This window comes from Bombina bombina, chromosome 5, assembly GCF_027579735.1.
Source record: "Bombina bombina isolate aBomBom1 chromosome 5, aBomBom1.pri, whole genome shotgun sequence".
In the NCBI taxonomy this organism is placed as follows: domain Eukaryota; kingdom Metazoa; phylum Chordata; class Amphibia; order Anura; family Bombinatoridae; genus Bombina; species Bombina bombina.
The window spans coordinates 750,205,070-750,228,942 of record NC_069503.1 but is presented as its reverse complement, the minus strand read 5'-3'; the positions used below and the strand labels follow the sequence as shown (position 1 = coordinate 750,228,942).

Below are 23,873 nucleotides of genomic sequence, written 5' to 3'. Positions count from 1 at the left end.
GACATCTGATGAACCAATGAAAAGAGGCATTTTTGTGCAGCCACCAATCAGCAGCTGCTCCTGAACCTACCTAGATATGCTTTTCAACTAAGGATACCAAAATAATGAAGCAATTTAGATAATAGAAGCAAATTGTAAAGTTGTTTAAAATTGCATGCTCTGTCTGGATCATGAAAGAAAATGTTTTGGGTTTCATATCCCTTTAATATGTCTGTATAGGTGCCTACAAATCTCCCTTAAAAAAGAACAAAAATGTTAGTACATAGCTATATTATTTCTATTTGTAATAAATCTCTATAAACCCAATAACAGATCAAATCTTACGGCTAGATTTAGAGTTTTGTCGGTAAGGACCCGCGTAGCTAACGCCGGCTTTTTTCTGGCCGCACCATAAAAATAACTCTGGTATTGAGAGTCCACATAAAGGCTGCCTTAGGCTCCAAAAAAGGAGCGTAGAGCATATTTAACGCAGCTTCAACTCTCGATACCAGAGTTGCTTACGCAAGCGGCCAGCCTCAAAAACGTGCTTGTGCACGATTCCCCCATAGGAAACAATGGAGCTGTTTGAGCTGAAAAAAAAAACACCTGCAAAAAAGCCGCGTTCAGCTCCTAACGCAGCCCCATTGTTTGCTATGCGGAAACACTTCCTACGTCTGCACCTAACACTCTAACATGTACCCCGAGTCTAAACACCCCTAACATTACACTTATTAACCCCTATTCTGCCGCCCCCGCTATCGCTGACCCCTGCATATTATTATTAACCCCTAATCTGCCGCTCCGTAAACCGCCGCTACTTACATTATCCCTATGTACCCCTAATCTGCTGCCCTAATATCGCCAACCCCTATATTATATTTATTAACCCCTAATCTGCCCCCCACAACGTCGCCTCCACCTGCCTACACTTATTAACCCCTAATCTGCCGACCAGACCGCACCGCTATTATTATAAAGTTATTAACCCCTAATCCACCTCACTAACCCTATAATAAATAGTATTAACCCCTAATCTTCCCTCCCTAACATCGCCGACACCTAACTTCAAACATTAACCCCTAATCTACCGACTGGAGCTCACCGCTATTCTAATAAATGTATTAACCCCTGTATTAACCCCTGTTCCGATCAGCCAATAGAATGCGAGCTCAATCTGATTGGCTGATCGGATCAGCCAATCGGATTGAACTTGATTCTGATTGGCTGACTCCATCAGCCAATCAGAATATTCCTACCTTAATTCCGATTGGCTGATAGAATCCTATCAGCCTATCGGAATTCGAGGGACGCCATCTTGGATGACGTCATTTAAAGGAACCGTCATTCGTCGTTCAGTCGTCGGCCAGGATGGATGTTCCACGTCGGAGGTCTTCAGGATGCTGCCGCTCCGCTCCGGATGGATGCCGCTTGGATGAGGACTTCAATCGGATGGAAGACCTCTTCTGCCCCGCTTGGATGAAGACTTCAGCAGGATCATGGACCTCTTCAGCCCCCCGCTTGGGCTTGGATCAGGACATCGGAGGAGCTCTTCTGGACAGATCGGTGAACCCGGTGAGGTGAAGAAAAGGTAGGAAGATCTTCAGGGGCTTAGTGTTAGGTTTATTTAAGGGGGGTTTGGGTTAGATTAGGGGTATGTGGGTGGTGGGTTGTAATGTTGGGGGGCTTGGGTATTGTATGTTTTTTTTTACAGGCAAAAGAGCTGAACTTCTTGGGGCATGCCCCGCAAAGGGCCCTGTTCAGGGCTGGTAAGGTAAAAGAGCTTTGAACTTTAGTAATTTAGAATAGGGTAGGGCATTTTTTTATTTTGGGGGGCTTTGTTATTTTATTAGGGGGCTTAGAGTAGGTGTAATTAGTTTAAAATTGTTGTAATATTTTTCTTATGTTTTTAAATATTTTTTTATTTTTTGTAACTTAGTTCTTTTTTATTTTTTGTACTTTAGCTAGTTTATTTAATTGTATTTATTTGTAGGAATTGTATTTAATTAATTTATTGATAGTGTAGTGTTAGGTTAATTTTAGGTAATTGTAGGTAGTTTATTTAATTAATTTATTGATAGTGTAGTGTTAGGTTTAATTGTAACTTAGGTTAGGATTTATTTTACAGGTAAATTTGTAATTATTTTAACTATTTTAGCTATTAAATAGTTCTTAACTATTTAATAGCTATTGTACCTGGTTAAAATAAATACAAATTTACCTGTAAAATAAATATAAATCCTAAAATAGCTATAATATAATTAACCTAACACTACACTATCAATAAATTAATTAAATACAATTCCTACAAATAAATACAATTAAATAAACTAGCTAAAGTACAAAAAATAAAAAAGAACTAAGTTACAAAAAATAAAAAAATATTTAATATAATTTATATTGTAGCTATATTAGGATTTATTTTACAGGTAAGTATTTAGCTTTAAATAGGAATAATTTATTTAATAAGAGTTAATTTATTTCGTTAGATTTAAATTATATTTAACTTAGGGGGGTGTTAGTGTTAGGGTTAGACTTAGCTTTAGGGGTTAATACATTTATTAGAATAGCGGTGAGCTCCAGTCGGCAGATTAGGGGTTAATGTTTGAAGTTAGGTGTCGGCGATGTTAGGGAGGGCAGATTAGGGGTTAATACTATTTATTATAGGGTTAGTGAGGCGGATTAGGGGTTAATAACTTTATAATAATAGCGGTGCGGTCGGCAGATTAGGGGTTAATAGGTGTAGGTAGCTGGCGGCGACGTTGTGGGGGGCAGGTTAGGGGTTAATAAATATAATACAGGGGTCGGCGGTGTTAAGGGCAGCAGATTAGGGGTACATAAGGATAACGTAGGTGGCGGCGCTTTGCGGTCGGCAGATTAGGGGTTAATAGGTGTAGGTAGCTGGCAGCGACGTTGTGGGGGGCAGGTTAGGGGTTAATAAATATAATACAGGGGTCGGCGGCGTTAGGGGCAGCAGATTAGGGGTACATAAGGATAACGTAGGTGGCGGTCGGCAGATTAGGGGTTAAAAAAATTTAATCGAGTGGCGGCGATGTGGGGGGACCTCGGTTTAGGGGTACATAGGTAGTTTATGGGTGTTAGTGTACTTTAGAGTACAGTAGTTAAGAGCTTTATAAACCGGCGTTAGCACAGAAAGCTCTTAACTACTGACTTTTTTCCTGCGGCTGGAGTTTTGTCGTTAGATGTCTAACGCTCACTTCAGACACGACTCTAAATACCGGAGTTAGAAAGATCCCATTGAAAAGATAGGATACGCAATTGACGTAAGGGGATCTGCGGTATGGAAAAGTCGCGGCTGAAAAGTGAGCGTTAGACCCTTTTTTGAGTGACTCCAAATACCGGAGGTAGCCTAAAACCAGCGTTAGGAGCCTCTAACGCTGGTTTTCACGGCTAACGCCAAACTCTAAATCTAGGCCTTAGGATCTACAGAAGAAGCAGTTCTACTATAAAAAGGAATATTATTTAACAAAATACTCTATCTAAACCAGTTCTGTTTAGAGAATCTATATGACAATATTAGATAAGATAGAATGGAAGAGTCTGCTGCAGTCTCCTAACATCTGTTCATATAAAGGAACTGACAATGAACTCTAAGTCTCAGATCTGTAAATCCTCAAACATTAGAATTAGTCCAGGAAAAAATATAGGTAGTGATGCTCTCACCACAGTCTATCCTACACCGATTCTATTGTGTCCAAAGTCTCTCGCTCTTCAAACAACATTGCTGCCCCCCCAAAAATCCCAAAGCACTAATGCTGCCAATTCAATGCTCTTAAGAGAGTTCAAAACCTAAAACAAGATCAGTATGCCCGTCCGATAGTGCCTTTATCCTGAACCTCATAGCTTGAAGTATCGTCAGTGCCCCCGTCTGGTCTGTCGAGTGAAGCTGGTTAGGTAGCTCCTCAGGCAGGCTCCTGTACCTGAGGGGGGAGGCAGTATAGGTGAGGGCAACAGCTATTCGATCTAAATATCTGTTGGAAAGAGGCCCACTTCATGGAAAATTCTTCTTTATAGGGGCCTAGGCTGACACTCACTACAGAAGTTTGGTCGTATCCTCCTGGGCAGGAACAGATTGCCCATGAGGGACTTTCATGTATAGATCTGGCAGCGGACAGACCGAATCTCCCATTATAGGAAACTGCCTTATTTTCAGTAGCCTGAGTCGCAGCAGCTCTGCAGTATCTGCATCGTCCTTCAGCAAAGTCTCAGGAACGACTCTCTCCATATGTGTGGTCTCCCCAAGAGATTGGAGATGGTCCAATCTGTTAACAATCTTGAGCTTATGTTCTTTCAGAAGGTCTTGTAAAACTTTATAAACCTCCTCCATGATCATGAATCAAAGTAGCATATATTATATTAGTGGTAGAGTGAAATGTATTGCTGTTCACTTTTACCCCAGTTTCCTGGGGTGGGGGGGTGCTGGAGTGTTTTACTCTCTAGGCCGCCAAAGACCTCAGTAGCCCCGCCTGGAGATTTATATAAAGTAAAAATATTAGGAGCAACCAAACCAGCAGTAGCTCCTCAGTCATATATATACATTTTTCCTGCTGGATAGCTCAGCAAACTAAGATATGGCGGAATGTTAACTTCTGTATCAGAGTTCCCAGTTTACGGGCATCTTTGGCCATTTCAAGACACGCCCCCTTGCAACATTCTTAAATCTGACATTTACAATCAGTTTAATAAATAAATAAACCTAGACAAAATTGCTTGCAAAAGATAAAGCTAGCTTCTGAGCAGCAATGTTTTTCTCATCCAATGCTTAACATGGCTGGTGACTGGTGACTATGCATCTATTCCCCTCATCATTTGCTCACTAGCTATGGGCCCCGTAGTACGCTACTGCTCTGGAAGTGACTTTAAAACCTTTTGCAGGGGTTAAACACAGTTATATGCAAGCAATAATGCAATAATAAAATACTCTAATATATGAGCACTTTCGTTTTCACATTTATCTCCTTTTAAATGAGCACTTAAAGGGACACTGAACCCAAATCTTTTCTTTTGTGATTCAGATAGAGCATGCAATTTTAAGCAACTTTCTAATTTACTCCTATTATCAATTTTTCTTTGTTCTCTTGCTATCTTTATTTGAAAAAGAAGACATCTAAGCTTTTTTCTTGTTTCAGGACTCTGGACAGCACTTTTTTATTGGTGGATGAATTTATCCACCAATCAGCAAGGACAACCCAGGTTGTTCACCAAAAATGGTCCGGCATCTAAACTTACATTCTTGCATTTCAAATAAACATACCAAGAGAATAAAGAAAATTTGATAATAGGAGTAAATTAGAAAGTTGGTTAAAATTGCATGCTCTATCTCAACCACGAAAAATAAAAAATTTGGGTTCAGTGTCCCTTTAAGCTTTATTTTCTTTGACCATACAGTTAACAGATAGAGGATATTATTTTACAAACATGTCAGCAAACAAGAATGTATGAAACATATAGATTTGTATTGCAAGAAATGAGAACTTACTTAAGAGGCTCTGGGGGCAGCTTGGTACCAGAAAGGTTGATGTGCGTTAATGCAAGAGAGCTGCTGAAGAACTGCTTAAATGATGGCGGCACCTCCTTTCCTTTTCTGTATATAAAACATATAGAATGAAAACACATCAGCAATTGGCTATCCCACTCCATATTTTCCCACAACGTAATAGATTTGCTGGGATATTTTTCCGCATTAGTAAGTTCACCCCACCCCTAAATCAGAGAACCCCCAGAAATCCCATCATGTCTTCCCTGATTTCTTCTGACGCATAAGCTTAAAGGGACAGTCTACTTGAAAATGTTTACTGTTTAAAAAGATGGGCGATACCTTCAGTGCCCAGTTTTGCATAACCAACGCTGTTATATTAATATACTTGTTACCTCTGTGATTACCTTGTATCTAAGCCTCTGCAGACTGTCCCATTATCTCAATGCTTTTTACAAACTTGCATTTTAGCCAATCAGTGCTGGCTCATGCACAACTCCACAAAACACATGAATTAGCACTGTCTGTGAAAAGCTAACAACATGCACTGAGCTAAGAGCCAGTCTGCAGGGGCTTAGAAACAGGCAAATATTTGGAGGTTTAGATGTTTCAAATTATATTAATATTACAATGTTGGTTGTGCAAATCAGGGGAATGGGTAGTAAAAGCATCATCTATCTTTTTAAACAAAAAAATCAAGTAGACTGTCCCTTTAAATTAATCACTGTATGTGCGTCGGTAAAGACCAGCGTAGCTAACGCTGCTTTTTTTTTCCCAGCGCACCCTTAAGACAACGCTGGTATTTAGAGTTGTCTGAGTGGCTGAGTTAGGCTCGGAAAAGGGAGCGTTGAGCAGAACTTAGCTTCCCTTCAACACTCAATAACAGCGTTGCTTATGGTAGCGGTAAGCTGGCAAAACGTGCTCGTGCACGATATCCCCATAGGAAACAATGGGGCTGAGCTGGCTGGAAAAAAACCTGCAAAAAAGCAGCATTCAGCTCCTAGCGCAGCCCCATTGTTTCCTATGGGGAAACACTCTCTATGTCTACACCTAACACCCTAACATGAACCCCGAGTCTAAACACCCCTAACTTTACACTTATTAACCCCTAATCTGCTGGCCCCTCTATCACTGACACCTACATTATATTATTAACCCCTAATCTTCTGACCGGACACCGCCACCACCTACATTATCCCTATGAACCCCTAATCTGCTGCCCCTAACATCGCTGCCACCTACCTACAATTATTAACCCCTAATCTCCCGCCCGCAACGTCGCCACTACTATAATAAATGTATTAACCCCTAAAAGTCTAACCCTAACACCCCCTAACATAAATATTATTTAAATAAAACGAAATAATATTCCTATAATTAAATAAATTAATCCTATTTAAAACTAAATACTTACCTATCAAATAAACCCTAATATAGCTACAATATAAATAATAAATACATTGTAGCTATTTTAGGATTTATATTTGTTTTACAGGCAACTTTGTATTTATTCTAACTAGGTACAATAGCTATTAAATAGTTATTAACTATTTAATAGCTACCTAGTTAAAATAATTACAAATTACATGTAAAATAAATCCCAACCTAAGTTACAAATACACCTAACACTACACTATCAATAAATTAATTAAATAAATTACCTACAATTAGCTAAACTAAAATACAATTAAATAAACTAATCTATAATACATAAAAAACACTAAATTACAAAAAATAAAAACATATTACAAGAATTTTAATCTAATTGCACCTAATCTAAGCCCCCTAATAAAATAAAAAAGCCCCCCAAAATAATAAAATTCCCTACCCTATTCTAAATTACAAAAGTAATCAGCTCTTTTACCAGCCCTTAAAATGGCTTTTTGCGGGGCATTGCCCCAAAGTAATCAGCTCATTTACCTGTAAAAGAAAATACATTACAACCCACCACCCACATACCCCTATTCTAACCCACCCAAACCCCCCTTAAAAAAAAACTATCACTAACCCCCTGAAGATCTCCCAACCTTGAGTCGTCTTCACTCAGCCGAGCCGAAGTCTTCATCCAATCCGGCAGATGTGGTCCTCCATCCGGGCGAAGTCTTGATCCAAGCGGCAAAGAAGAGGTCCTCCATCTGGGCGATGTCTTCTTCCAAGCGGCATCTTCTGTCTTCCGGATCCATCTTCATCCCGCCGACGCAGAACATCCTCCTTCCCCGACGGACTAACGACGAATGAAGGTTCCTTTAAGGGACGTAATCCAAAATGGCGTCCTTCGAATTCCGATTGGCTGATAGGATTCTATCAGCCAATCGGAATTAAGGTAGGAAAAATCTGATTGGCTGATTCAATCAGCCAATAGAATGCGAGCTCAATCTGATTGGCTGATTGAATCAGCCAATCGAATTGAACTTCAATCTGATTGGCTGATTGAATCAGCAAATCAGATTTTTCCTACCTTAATTCTGATTGGCTGATAGAATCCTATCAGCCAATTGGAATTCGAGGGACGCCATCTTGGATGACGTCCCTTAAAGGAACCTTCATTCGTCGTTAGTCCATCGGGGAAGGAGGATGTTCCGCGTCGGCGTGATGAAGATGGATCCGGAAGACAGAAGATAGAAGATGCCGCTTGGAAGAAGACATCGCCCGGATGGAGGACCTCTTCTTTGCCGCTTGGATCAAGACTTCGCCCGGATGGAGGACCACATCTGCCGGATTGGATGAAGACTTCGGCTCGGCTGAGTGAAGACGACTCAAGGGTGGGTTGTAATGTTGGGTGGGGTATTGTATTTTCTTTTACAGGTAAAAGAGCTGACTACTTTGGGGCAATGCCCCGCAAAAAGCTCTTTTAAGGGCTGGTAAAAGAGCTGGCTACTTGGTAATTTAGAATAGGGTAGGGAATTTTATTATTTTGGGGGGATTTTTTATTTTATTAGGGGGCTTAGATTAGGTGTAATTAGATTAAAATTCTTGTAAAAAAATTTTTGTGGTAATTTAGTGATTGTTTTTTTTGTATTATAGATTAGTTTATTTAATTGTATTTTAGTTTATCAAATTGTAGTTAATTTATTTAATTTAATGATAGTGTAGTGTTAGGTGTATTTGTAACTTAGGTTAGGATTTATTTTACAGGTCATTTTGTAATTATTTTAAATAGGTAGCTATTAAATAGTTAATAACTATTTAATAGCTATTGTACCTAGTTAAAATAAATACAAAGTTGTCTGTAAAATAAATATAAATCCTAAAATAGCTACAATGTAATTATTATTTATATTGTAGCTATATAAGGGTTTATTTTCTAGGTAAGTATTTAGTTTTAAATAGGATTAATTTATTTAATTATAGGAATATTATTTCGTTTAATTTAAATTATATTTATGTTAGGGGGTGTTAGGGTTAGACTTAGTTTTAGGGGTTAATACATTTATTATAGTAGCGGCGACATTGCGGGCGGGAGATTAGGGGTTAATAATTGTAGGTATGTGGAGGCGATGTTAGGGAGGGCAGATTAGGGGTTAATACAATTTATTCTAGTGTTTGCGAGGCGGGAGTGTGGTGGTTTAGGGGTTAATACATTTATTATAGTGGCGGCAGAATAGGGGTTAATAAGTGTAGTTAGGTTGCGGCGACGTTGGGGGGGGCAGATTAGGGGTTAATAAATATAATATAGGTGTCAGCGATGTTAGGGGCAGCAGATTAGGGGTTCATAGGTATAATGTAGGTGGCGGCGGTGTCCGGTCGGCAGATTAGGGGTTAAAAAATTTTATTATAGTATTTGCGATGTGGGGGGGCCTCGTTTTAGGGGTTTATAGGTAGTTTATGGGTGTTAGTGTACTTTGTAGCACAGTAGTTAGGAGCTTTATATTCCGGCGTTAGCCCATAAAGCCCTTAACTACTGACTTTTTTTGGCGGTAGGAGTCTTGTTGGTAGAGGGTCTACCGCTCAGTTCTTCCAAGACTCCAAATACCAGTGTTAGGCAAATCCCATAGAATAGATAGGATACGCAATTGACGTAAGGGGATCTGCGGTAGCCTGGAGTCGCGGTAAGGAAGTGAGCGGTAGACCCTTTCCTGGCTGACTCTAAATGCCAGTGAGCGGCCAAAAGCAGGGTTAGGACCCCTTAACGCTGCTTTTGACGGCTAACGCAGAACTCTAAATCTAGCCGAGTATTTTTAATCTTAAAAACAACATTTTATTAATGCAAAAGAACATAATCTAGACATATACATGTATAAATCCTTCTGTGTAATTTGAAAATAAAAATACTGATCCTTTTTACCACTGTGAATTTCAGTTCTCTCATATAGACTGCATTTGGGTTCAAAATATATTGTTCAAATACCACACACAATGAACATGATTAATAACGTACCATTTTTGTTATATAGGTTATGAAACAAAGCTAATGAATGACATTCCAGAAACATATTTTCTTCCTTGTATATACTAGAAAAGGTTAACAGACTTCTTGGCCTTCTTAGAATGTATTCATATCGTGGAGAACGCAGTCTAATAGCTGTGTATTGGGCTGTTTGCAGAGGGTTTGTAATACACAGTGACATGCTAAATATTATGTTTCAGTAAAAAAAAAACAACAACTGGTTTTACAGATACATCCATACCTGTAAGAAAAAAATGTTTTGGAGAGATTCAATGAAGCCAGATGTTGAAGACCACCCCGAAGAAGTGCTCCACAAACCTATCACATGAACATTATTACACCATTACTAATGCAGGGAGACAAGTAAAATTATACAATCATTCACAAACAAATACTGGAACAAGTAAATATTATTTCCTAAGAGCAAAGTTTTCAAAGCCCAAACTTTTTTTTTGAAAGGTGTTTAAGAGTTATATCTGTGCATCTCTGTGTACTCTGTTACACTATGGGATGTATAACCTTTTAAATAAAGAGGCCATTTTTTTTAAAGAGACTGAAGTTCACTGTCTGATAACTCCTACAGCTCTGCTGATGACAAGCGACACACCCCAAGTACATAAAAGAATGTTCTTTTAAAAGCAAAGAAACTATTTACTTTAAATGTCCCTTTAGTAAAAATAAAAATGTATAGAGCCTTTAAAAAAGTATTTTTTTTATCATTTTAATAAAACAGGAGGAAGGACCATTGATTATGTTTGAAAAAGTGCACTGACAATTAAAGAACTAAATCCAGATACATCTATAAATGGATTCATCCAGTCATGGCAGATATGAGTCTGTTACAGAGATGATGAGCAAACGATTTGCCAACATTTTTCAGCTGTAATTATGAATAAGATACTAGGGTACTGATTGTATTGAAAATGGGGTGGGGTAGAGGAATATTATGAGTTTACAGCTAAAAGGCATAACAATAAAATTACAGATATGTATGGGGTATACGGAGTAAAAGTGCTGCAAAATATCTTCACAGTTCATGCAATAAAATATCAACAACTACAAGAACACTTTTTGTATTTGTAGAATATCTATGCATTTTTTCAGGTAGGACTGCTTGTTAGCTAAATTCTAAAACAGCTGTTTGGTAGTATGATGTCATTTGCACAAAGTACTTGTAAAGTGACTAAATTTGCAGAAATGGTTGAATATCAAGGTGAATACAAAAAATCCTGTAAGTTAACAGGAACCCATAGCATCATCTACAAATCAAATGTTTATATTTAAACAATTTTGTAACATGCACTTTTCTTATATGCTACTTAGAAATCCTATAAATATTACCGTGTCCATGGCACACTCGGTGTTAGATAAATCCAGGAACTTAATGGCATTCGGCTGGGCCAAAAAATTATACAGGTACTGAACAAAGAAATGAAAAACAATAGCAGTTTGATAAGGTTTAAAAATGTATGTAGTAAACTATCTTCTATAGATGACAGATACTGTATATAATCAAGTGCTTACATGACCTCACAAATAACTACTTGATACTACTAGCAAAAAGCTTAGTCTTATCTTCCTTTTCTGTCAGCTGCAGCTGTTTACAAGAAATAATGAAGAAACATACAAGAATAAACAAGGAAACAAAGACAGGTCTAGCTTAGACTGTGCAGAAACCTTTACAGATAGTCTTTACAATGAATTATTTTTGTTCTTATTTATTTGTAAAGTGCTGATAAATTGTGTAGCACTGAGTACATGAGTAAAGGTGCACAATGATCCAAATTCATAGTAAAAAAAAATACAGAAACATAAAAAGACTAAAAAAACAAGTTAAAAGGAAACATAAAATTGAAAAAACATAATGCTCTAATGCATTATTTTATTATTATACTGTAACTTGCATATAACTGTGTTTAACCATAGCTAAAGTCAGCTTCAAAGCAGCAATGCACTACTAGGACTTAGCAGAATACATTGGGTGAGCCAATGACAAGGTATATGTGTATAGCCACCAATCATCAGCTAGCTCAGACTAACAAGCTATGCATTTCAACACAGGATACTAAGAGAATGATGCTCTTTTGATAATCAAAGTACATTGACAAATCTATTAAAACTGTGCACTCTATATGAATCTTGAAAATTTGATTTGAATTTCATTTCTCTTTAATACAAGAGAAGGAGGAGGGTGTAGCTCTGAATAATTTATAAAATACATAATGCACAGTTTTTCCCTCTTTTCACTTATATTATGTGACCATTCATTAAAACAACATATTTCGATTAAAAGTACTATTTGATGAAAGACATTTTCTTATCTTAAAAAATCAAAATGAGACAATGCAAGGCAATTTTCAACACATTACAAGGATGTTATTATTTTAAAAGAAATATGAAGGACATACTGAGAGTTCATCACCACGAAGAATATTCCCTGAGAGGTCAAGGTGAATGAGCGTGCTTGCAATCATCTGGTTAGCACTTAGTGACTGGGAGAGGCTATTCACCCCTAGGAAGAAATGAGAACACTAACATTTAGGATCTTTTAGCAACTTTATTGTTAAACAAACAGTCAACTCCAAAATTATTATTGTTTAAAAAGATAGACAACGCCTTTACTACCCATTTCCCAGCTTTGCACAAGCAACATTGTTATTTTAATATACTTTGTAACCTTAAAACCTCTAAATTTTTGCCTGTTTCTAAGCCACTTAAGTGAATCAGAAAGAGAAGAAGAACAGCACACCTGTTTGTAGGGCACGGAGTAAGATTTGCCAAATCTTGTCAATCCAAATAGCCATACATCCAAAGCACTCCAGCCACCATCTAAATTCTTTGTTTAAAAGACCATTATTTTCATTAGTTGGGTCCAAACATTACAGGAACAACTTTTCAAACCTACAATAGGGTCTAAGTCATTACTTAGAGCCTATTGTAGGTTTGAAAAATTGTTCTTGTAATTTTTGGAACCAACTAATGAAAATAAAGGTCTTTTAAACAAAGATCTAAGCCACTAAGGACAGTCTCTTATCACAAGTTTTTTTATTAGCCTTTCACAACAGGGAAGTGCTAGTTTATGTGAGCCATATAGATAACATTGTGCTCACGCCTGTGGGTTGTGGCAAACACTGCACTAATTGGATAAAATGCAAATCAATAGATAATAAATAAAAAGTCATGTGATCAGGGGGCTGTCAGAAGAGGCTTAGATACAAGGTAATCACACAGAGGTAAAAAGTTGGCTGTGCAAAACTGTGGAATGGGTAATAAAGGGATTAGCTATCTTTTTAAACAATAAACATTTTTGAGCTGACTGTCCCTTTAACTTCCAATCACAAAGAAAATGAATAAACCTCATCTTACCATTACATTCCTCACAGACTAGAATTCTGAATGTACACTTTGGCACTCTATAGCACCATACTTTTTTCTTAAGCAGATTGCATAAGCACAGGAAAGACATCTCCCTATACTCCTAGTAAAACCATCTAATATGACAAAAGAAGAATTCATCTCTCTCCATCTCCTTCACAAAGAGAAAGGAAATAAAAACAATTAATCAGAACTCATAGGTTCCATTGCCTTATGCCACTGAAGCACATGACAATTTGTGCACACAGGACCTGGACCGAGAACCTGACACATAGGGGGCCTGCCAGTGGTGCTGCCAAGGCTCCTGGTGTGCTGCCTACATACAGAGTCACAGCTGGTTAAATGAGCTAGCACAGCGGTGACTACTAAGCTGTACAAGTGGTTGTGACTGTGAGTGGGTGGCAGGTAAATTTTAGCATTCAAACCACACACACACAGCGAGTGCCTACAGCTCTTACCACCACCATTCAAAGATTAGCGAGTGCAGCTTCAGCATTGACAGCTAGTGGTTGTGAGCTGGGGTGAGCTGCAGATGATTAAGAGGTACCACATCTTTAAGAGCTGCACTAGCTGTAAATAAGCAGCCAACGGTGGGCAGAAAGGGAGCACTGACCCTGGAGTGGGGACCTTGTGCCTGGAGTGGCTGGTTTGTTGATATGGGAGCTGGAGTGTGGGGGGCCCTGGGAGAAGGTCTGTCACTGTGGGTGCCCTAGAGTGTGGTGACTGGCTCTGAAGGTTGGGGGTCCTGGTAGGAATGTGGCACCTATGGGGCCCCTTCCCTTATTTTTAAGGGGTCCTGAATGGTCTCAGTCCACTCTTGAGCCAAACTGTAAATTCTTATAATCAAATTAAAGGGATAGTCCAATGTAAAAGCATTTTATTTTTAATTTAAATTCTCTTAAACTTAATCCCTGCAAAAGAATTAAAAAAAAGTCACACTTGCACCACCAAACACCCCTGTGCTGCTCCTCAGTCTGATGATGCAGCTGTTGAGTGTTGCATATGTATGTATGCCTGCTCATGATTAACTCATTGACCATATCTAGAGCATAGACATTTAGAGACCATATTTACAGCACAACAAGAGCATATAGAGTGCAATAAATTGACTGTGTTTCACTCTTTGCAGGCTATTTAAAGGTTATAACCATCTTAAAATCAGTGTTTAACATAGAATGCTTCTTTAAACTCGAATTATGGTTTTGCTTCAATTCACACTGGATGCTTACATCAATAAAACTGAAAAAGAGCTATGCCAAGGACTGCCCTACTGATCTCTGTATTAGAATCATTGAGTAAATTTTCCTTTTGGATACACCTTAACTGACCTATATAGATAATATCAAATATAATTTAGTAATTCATTGATAGTCATATATATTAATATTTGGAGTATAGTATTATTTCCATGGCGTGGATATCCTTCAGTTTTGCTGATATTAGTAATCTTATACTTATCTGCCAGTCATCTTTTTATTAAAAAATAGATATATAATAGCTAAAATAACAGATCACAAAGCGAGCAGCCAATAGCTTAGGAATTAAGTTAATATGACAGGTCCAATTTGCAGCTCACTAAATTTTGTTTGGAGTACTATTCACATTTGAAAGTACAGAGTCTTAACTATAGGAGTATAGGCCGATATTGTGTTCATAAGGGCCATGATTTAAATAATAACAGTAAATCTGATGAGAAGTATAGGAACTAACAAGACTATATAAATGGTAGTCATTGTTTCAAATCACTAGCCATTCCATTTGTCTCACTGGATAGTGATTTATAGATAATGTTACGTACCATGGAACTTAACTAACAAATAAGCTATGAAAATAAAATAAGCATCAATGCACATCACACTGTTTATCTCTTCCCTTTACAAATATATATTTTTCAGAAATCACTACAAATAGTTTTGAATAAGGTAAAACTTCAATATCAAAATATGTTTGTGAAGTTGCAAATGAAGGAAATAGAAAAACAAAATAATTAAAATGCTTTATGATTCCCTACAAATTAAAAAATAATGTGATGATTGCCATAAAATTAAATATAAATAGTAGAAAAACACATGGAATAATCTAAACATATTTGCATCTAAATTATCTAGTTATATAATTGTATGACAATAATAGTTCATTTTACCTTTAGGTGATATTGAGGTTTTCGATAAATTTAAATACTGCAGTCCTCTTGGGAGTTTGGCAAACTGAATACTTAAGCAAGATACACCTATAAAAATTAATAAAACTCAATACAGAATACTAATGAAAGGTTTTAGAAATGTATAATTAAGTCAGCTATAGTATTATGCTCAATAACAGTGAATTTGTAGCTCTTACAACTGAAATGCAAAGCGCTTAAAAACCCTAATCAAACATGGAACAGGTATTTTTAAATTGCCTTTCAGCATGCAAATTTCTTTTCTGGATTAGAGAGATTAATAACAGTTTTGGATTGTAAATTGCAAATTAAAGTTCAATATATATTCTTTCACACAGGGGAATATCTCAAAGTCTTAGCATTGTGATTCCCACTAATTAATACCTGCTCTGTTCATTCCACGACAACCAGTAATAGAGAATTATAAATAAGCCCTGTCAATTTAAATACAATCTTGAAAATAATGAAGAAGGTAGGTTACAGAAAAAGACAGGCTGGGGGGGATCCTATACAGTGTGATTTTATTTCACTGAGTGGTGGACTAAGGTACTTGATATATAACAGTATTAGCTGTTATGGATACATACAGATGAGGTAATTTTTACCATAGAGAGACAACATATAAAGATTGCAGGTAGTATGTGACAGTACTGTGATTTTTTTTTTCTCTCCTTTAATGTGTTCCCAATGATCCATTTTACCTGATGGAGGATATTAAACTGTTTGCAAATACCTCCTCTACAATTATTTTGTTATTTGAAATGCTGTTTTGGCATGTTATAACACCACCTATACTGAAATTTTCAATATTACAGTAAGTACTGGGTATAGAAAAGCTATGTAAACAAGGATGTTTAAAAATAAAATATGCTCTCAGTGTGTGTGCTTTCCATTTTTCTCTCTAAATATTGGTCACACTGTGTAAAGAAAGATAAGATATGGAAGATTTTGTATCAATATAGAGAAATAAGCTAATCTGGTCACATTAAGGGTAAACCAATGTTACTGTACACGGTCTCTTTTCCACAATATATTTTTGCTAAAATGTAACATTCTATAAAAATTTTTTTAATAATAATAATAATAATAAAATTAAAAACAAATCCTATAAAATAAATAGAGGAGGGACAACAGGGCAGAGAGTTCAATGCAATTAGAGATCATCAATCAGAGAAATTATTGGGATCTTTTTGTGTGCGATTTATACCTAAACCTTCTAAACCTTGCACAAATTCAATTTAAACCTTTAATTTACAGCTAACAATTATTATTAAAAATAAAATAGATATTACATAGTCTAAAAGAATATATATTCACTCATTTAGATTATACTCTTCTACTCTTCCATAAAGTCTATAATATCTATATCTATCTATTTATCTATATATATATATATATATATATATATATATATATATATATATATATATATATATATATATATATATATATATATATATATATATATATATTTATATTTATTTTTTTATTATTATTTTTTTATTGTTTTAATATTTGTTTTTGTTGGAAAGAGCAAATAAGCAAAAAAATGTCATGGTTAGTCAGATGACTTGGAAAAAAAAGATTTACATTCATTCACACCTCCAGAAATCATGTGGTAGTAACTAAGGAGAACCTGTATTTGGAGAGCAATGAAAAGCGTCAGAAGCACTTTTAAATGGAGAAACACGGTAGATGCTTAAATTGATAGTTTACCTTTCTAATAGTGATGTACCCATTTTTAAGATTTAAAGCTACTACCAAGTAAGCTGCTGCATGAAATATAACATAACCAGCTCCATGTCTCTTTAAAACTAGCTTTGTGTGATGTATGATAGAATGTGACAAAGATCGTTCTTTGTATTGTAATTCTTTACTATTTTGCTTACATACACTAAATAAAAAGGCAGACAAAAAAGCCCAATTCAAACTATATTTTAACTGCATGCATCCGGAAAAGCTTAAGCAATAAGGCAATCACTAAAAGAATATAAGCAAAAGAATTGTTACTCAGCCGTGAACAGCATATATACAATACAATTATGCTGAGCAGAATAGTCTATTACAGAAGCAAAGCCAAAGAAATGAATAAAAATCCACTTATCAGAGGAGTATAAGTGAAAAAAATAACTAAATTACCTCTATCCTCGAGTGGGTTGCTGGCAAGGTTTATAGTGTGAAGTCCTGAGTTTGGATTATGTGCTAGGGCACTGGATAACTTCTGTGCAAAATCTCTGAAAAATTAAACAAAAAAATAAATTAAAAAAGGAGCAGAATTAGCAAAGAATATATGATGTTACACAGAAACTGTCACAAACAATTTAACTCATGTAAAAGTATGTGAGGCAGCTTTATTGGTTAAGCAACCAACTGCAGCTTGTCATTAGAGGTTGCATTAAAACTTTTATAATCATTAGGGGCAAAAATGATAACCCAAATCCATGTAGGCTTTTAACAAATCCTATTTGTTAAAAGCCAGTAAATGTCAAAGCTCTCATAGAGATACATATTCAGCATAATTTATATTTGAAACTGTGAGTGGACATTAATTGGATGTAAAAAAATTAAATAATTCTGCAAATAAGCAAATATTGGAAGCACATTTCTGCACTGATCAATCATTCTTTGTCACAGCAATATGATCCAGCCCTATTTTGGAGGTAAAGGGTCTAAAGGGAAACAGATAATTTTTAGTTCTTTTATGAAGCTAGGTTTTCTTTTTTGAATAAAAAAAAGTTAACAATTTGTTTTCTTCTTTACAGAAAGCAGTGTGCAAGGCTATGTCTTCCAGTGAAAACTGAGACGCTCCTGTCAGCCAATAAATAATAATACTATAAACGTTAAGCCAGGGGTCGTGTTTTTGGAGGAGAAACTAAGTTCCCTCTGGAGAGAGAAAAGAAAAGCTTTAGTACACACTGCTGCTGCTGGTGGGAAAAGCTGGAGCACAGTCTGATTAGAGGGATAGTGAGATCCTCTAGTAATGGGCAGTAACACTTCCTACAATACACTAAATGTCAGCAGTCCTGCTGTGTGTAATACATGGTGCTTACATTTCTTTGTGACTTGCTCTGGGGTTATTTAGCTCCCCTCAGCAGAAATAGGACTATTGAACCTTAAGTGGGCGAGACTCTGACAGAGGAGGATTCTCAGGCCCAAAGGCAACCATTCAACCCTTCATTGGATTTCATTTTCTTCCATTAACCAAAGTGTATAAGTTATATACATACAGTGTGTGTGTGTGTGTGTGTATATAATATTAATTGTGAGGGGGGTGAAAGTCTTGGTAAATTTCCACACTTTTTCTTGTAGGACTTGACCCCTGCATTAAGCACATATATTTCTGCACATGTAAATTAAAGTTGTAAAACCTTATTCTTAACCCTTTTCATGAAAAAAAATATTTGTATCGCTGGCGTTTTATATGCACTATTGAGAATTTGAGCTTTCAGTGTCCAGTTAAATAAAGATTAAGATGCATTGTCTGGTTTAATAAAGACTTACATTCGGAGCCCTGCATTCTCTAGAACCAATTCTTCTAGTCGACTGGACTTGCTCACAACACGGAGAATCTGATCACAGACATCAGTGGACTGGAATATAAAACAGATATAAACAGCTGTCAAGTGGTACTTAAACTGCAGCTATTACTGAAGAAGAAATTGAGCAATCAAATGTGCAGTTTCTTTTATTTTGTGTTTGTAGAAAACCAATGAGACAAAGACTGGAGAATATAAGAGACTGTCTGATAAAACAATATCAAATATTTAGTATTATAGTTTGAGTGGATGTACAAATGTGAAATCACGTGGCCCATTATGTAAGTAAGTAGGAGTAAGTCATAAAGTTGAACAACCCACCACCATGAGGCTCATTTATCCCAGATTCAGTTATAGGTGAGAGATATCAGGACTATTTTCCTCGTCAAGCTTTCAAGGATGTATTTTCAAATAATCTATGTAAATTACAGTGAAATGACCTAGGAAAAAACTGTAGAACTTTTCGAGGCTGTGCCCAAACTGGTGATTACCTTGTTTAACATTCTCTTGCTTCCCCTTCATATTTTAAAACAAAAATATTTATTATTATAACTACTACTAATAATAATAATCATATAATATTATATTTCACAAGAATTCTTAAAGACGTCTTTTTAGGCAACAATAATTATTAACTATGACTGCTTTAGGAATAACACTTTAAAACCTAGTAGTCTTCTGATGGCTCTCCTGATATATACTGGGTATTCATTCAAAATGATCATCTGCTTAAAAGGGACATGAAACCCGAAATTTTTCTTTCAAGATTCAGACAGAACGTGATTTTAAACAAGTTTTCAGTTTGTTACTATTATCTAAATTGCTTCATTCTCTTGGTATCCTTAGTCAAAAAGCATATCTAGGTAGGCTCAGGAGAAGCGATGCATTATTGGGAGCTAGCTGCTGATTGGTGGCTGCACAAAAATGCCTCTCTTCAATGGTTTACCAGATGTCTTCAGATAGCTTCCAGTAGTGCATAACTGCTCCTTCAAAAAAGACTACCAAGAGAAGGAAGCAAACTGGATAAAAGAAGTAAAGTAGAACGTGGTTTAAAATAAAAAAAAATAAAAAAATGTTGGGTTTCATGTCTCTTTAAGCTATAGCATACTAGGATTTCTAGCCCCCAGACAACCTAAGAGGATGTGGTTGGCTGCGAAGATCACTGCCAAATGAAATCAGGCTAGACAGTATGGCAGTAGAGATGGGCAGTATGGTGGTAACCCCAGGGGTAGCACTGCATGCTATGAGACAACAACAAAAAATGTTTGCATGTTTCCTTGGACAACTGTGTAATAATTTGCCACCAATGGAATAAAACATGATCAATAGTGATGTCGCGAACATAAAAATTTGGGTTTGCGAACGGCGAACGCAAACCTCCGCAAAAGTTCGCAAACCGGCAAACCAGGCGAACCGCCATAGACTTCAATAGGCAGGCAAATTTTAAAACCCACAGGGACTCTTTCTGGCCACAATAGTGATGGAAAAGTTGTTTCAAGGGGACTAACACCTGGACTGTGGCATGTCGGAGGGGGATCCATGGCAAAACTCCCATGGAAAATTACATAGTTGATGCAGACTCTGGTTTTAATCCATAAAGGGCATAATTCGCCTAACATTCCTAAATTGTTTGGAATAACATGCTTTAAAACATCAGGTATGATGTTGTATCGATCAGGTAGTGTAAGGGTTACGCCCGCTTCACAGTGCGCAGTGTAGGTGATATACCTGCCCTGACCATGCTTTGCAGACCAGGTATCAGTGGTCAGATGGACCCTTGCCCCAACACTGTGTGCCAGACATGCCATTATAGCAGACTTATATGGCTTTGGCGTTGCTTTTTGGTAATTAGAAAACACGTGTTTTATGCCCAGCAGTGAAGGGGTTAATTAGGGAGCATGTAGGCAGCTTGTAGAGTTAATTTTAGCTTAAGTGTAGTGTAGTAGACAACCCAAAGTATTGATCTAGGCCCAATTTGGTATATTTCATGCCACCATTTCACCGCCAAATGCGATCAAATTTAAAAAAAACTTAATTTTGTTCGCAATTTTAGGTTTCTCACTGAAATTATTTACAAACAGCTTGTGCAATTATGGCACAAATGGTTGTAAATGCTTCTCTGGGATCCCCTTTGTTCAGAAATAGCAGACATATATGACTTTGGCGTTGCTTTCTGGTAATTAGAAGGCCGCTAAATGCTGCTGCACATCACACGTGTATTATGGCTAGCAGTGAAGGGGTTAATTAGGTAGTTTGTAGGGAGCTTGCAGGGTTAATTTTAGCTTTAGTGTAGAGATCAGCCTCCCACCTGACACATCAGACCGCCTGATCCCTCCCAAACAGCTCCCTTCCCTCCCCCACCCCACAATTGTCCCCGCCATCTTAAGTACTGGCAGAACGTCTGCCAGTACTAAAATAAAAGTTTTTTTTTAAAAAAAATAAAAAAAAATTATAGCATATTTACATATGCTGTGGTGTAGCATCCCCCCTTAGCCCCCAACCTCCCTGATCCCCCAAAAACAGCTCTCTAACCCTCCCCATCTGCCTTATTGGCGGCCATCTTGGGAACTGGCAGCTGTCTGCTATTATTTCACAGTCAAAAAAGTGTTGTTGTTTTTTAATGTACACTACTGTTACACCAGATATGAGTGGTGGCACTGGGCAAGTGGGCACAGTATACGCTGTGAGCCTGACACACACGATGGCAGGCAGGCAACTGCAATTAGATTACACAGGGAAAAAAAAAAGCAGACATGTTCTAGCCCTAAAAAAGGCTTTTTGGAGTGCTGTCCTTACAGCAGAGATCAGATGAGTCCTTCAGGACTGTAGTGGACACTGAATACATTAGCCTAGCTATCGATTTCCCTATTAAATCAGCAGCAGCTACACTGTCCCTCCTCTCACTAAGAATGCAGCTTCCGAATGAATCTAAAATGGATGCTGTCCAGGAGGTAGGAGGGTCTGGGAGGGAGGGTCTGCTGCTGATTGGCTGTAATGTGTCTTCTGACTGTGAGGTACAGGGTCAAAGTTTACTCAATGATGAGGAATAGGGGGCGGATCGAACATCGCATATGTTCGCCGTCCGCGGCGAACTTGAACATGCTATGTTCACCGGGAACTATTCGCCGGCGAACTATTCGCGACATCACTAATGATCAATCTTACTGAATTTAGTGAATACGAATTTAGTCAATATGGAAATATCAGCCAAAGCATCCTAATATGGAGCACATGCATAATAATGCTCTCTTGGAATATGCACTGAAGTCTTGCGTGATCATGTGGATAACAGGGAGGTGGTGGGTGGGGTACTGGTATTTAAATCTCAAGTGCACAGCAGTGTCCTAATATGGAGCACAGGCATAATAATGCTCTCTTGGAATATGCACTGAAGTCTTGCATGATCATGTGGATAACAGGGAGGTGGTGGGGTACTGGTATTTAAATCTCAAGTGCACGGCAGCAAACTTAAAAAGACCAGAGTGGGTTGAAGCACATCAGCACTATTTTGCTGCTGTATCTAGCAGGTACAACATGCCCCTATTAATAAGATTGACTTTAATACTGGTGAGTAGTTATATTGAAGGTTGTACTTTTAAGATATGTATATACATTTTTTCTTCTAGATAAACACTATTAGAAAACTTTACCACATGTTAATTATTACTCAGTGTACACATTTTTATTAGTTGAGAATACATTAAATTGGTTTGATTTGGGATTTCTCATTCTATATTTTTCTGCACCTTCATTGAATTATACTGCTGTGTATATACGAAAAATGTTAGAATAGAGAGTCTGCAAGCACTAGTCTTCATTAAAAAGTCCAAAATGTATTCAGCATAAAGTTAAAAGGGTTGGTAAAAAAACAAATTACACAGCTTCAAGCAGCAAAAACGTCTGACATGTTTCGGCCGTAGCCTTAATCATAGACATAATTAAAACCATGTGTGCCACTAAAATGTATACCTTTAGCTGGTTTCTCATTGGTTTACTGAACTACCTTTACACAATCAACTTTGTTACCACCTACTATAGTAGTTAACCCTATGCCTGCCATATGCTACATTTCACTTTACTCACTTCAAAGGTATTTTGAACTTATCTTGTTACTTACTATATCAATTTGATTAAACCTTTATGCTCTTAAACAGTTATATATATATATATATATATATATATATATATAGGCAAATAAAGACAATCATTTCTTTCGTAAACTATATTATACATTTGATCAAGTGAAAATATTAGTATGCATATATGTGGACATCTTTATAATAATCCCATATATATATATATATATATATATATATATATATATATATATATATATATATATATATATATGCACATTTTCCTTGTACAATATACAATCCAAAACTACCAAATATAAATATTAAATACATTTTGAATAAATTATGGTAACAGTTACCTCAAACAGTTGCTCTTATTGCTTCTATTGGCATGTACTAACATATACTAACACATATATATATATATATATATATATATATATATATATATATATATATATATATATATATTCAATTTACTCTATCTTATTATTAATGTGCTGTGTTAAGTTGTTATTTTGTACCAGCCTCGGTGACAAGCATAATTTGTAATGCTTGTAATATGTAACTATTCATACAATGCTTAATTGTAATTCCCAAGATATATATTCAAACCCTGGGATATATAAAATATATTGTTAGATACTAGTAATACCTAGCAGTTAGAGTACACAGCTTTTTCTCAAAAATGTATATATATATATATATATATATATATATATATATATAATATTTTCACTTGATCAAATGTATATCGGTTACGAAAGAAATGATTGTCTTTATTTGCCTGTCTTTATATATATATATATATATATATATATATATATATATATATATATATTGATAACATTTAACCCCAAAACAA

General features: G+C 36.5%; 1 protein-coding gene across 3 annotated transcripts in view; it reads right to left on the bottom strand.

Moving 5' to 3' along the window:
• The window catches only part of CARMIL1 (capping protein regulator and myosin 1 linker 1), a 668,567-nt gene that overhangs the window by 312,702 nt on the left and 331,992 nt on the right, over window positions 1–23,873 (bottom strand). For all 3 annotated transcript variants that reach the window (XM_053714815.1, XM_053714816.1, XM_053714817.1), the window contains exons 10-16: window positions 18,898–18,986; window positions 17,536–17,630; window positions 15,379–15,465; window positions 12,269–12,372; window positions 11,202–11,279; window positions 10,102–10,178; window positions 5,477–5,581 (exon numbers count right to left, since the gene is read on the bottom strand). In XM_053714815.1, the coding sequence (XP_053570790.1) occupies window positions 5,477–5,581; window positions 10,102–10,178; window positions 11,202–11,279; window positions 12,269–12,372; window positions 15,379–15,465; window positions 17,536–17,630; window positions 18,898–18,986 (635 nt within the window). The remainder of the gene's footprint in view (window positions 1–5,476; window positions 5,582–10,101; window positions 10,179–11,201; window positions 11,280–12,268; window positions 12,373–15,378; window positions 15,466–17,535; window positions 17,631–18,897; window positions 18,987–23,873) is intronic.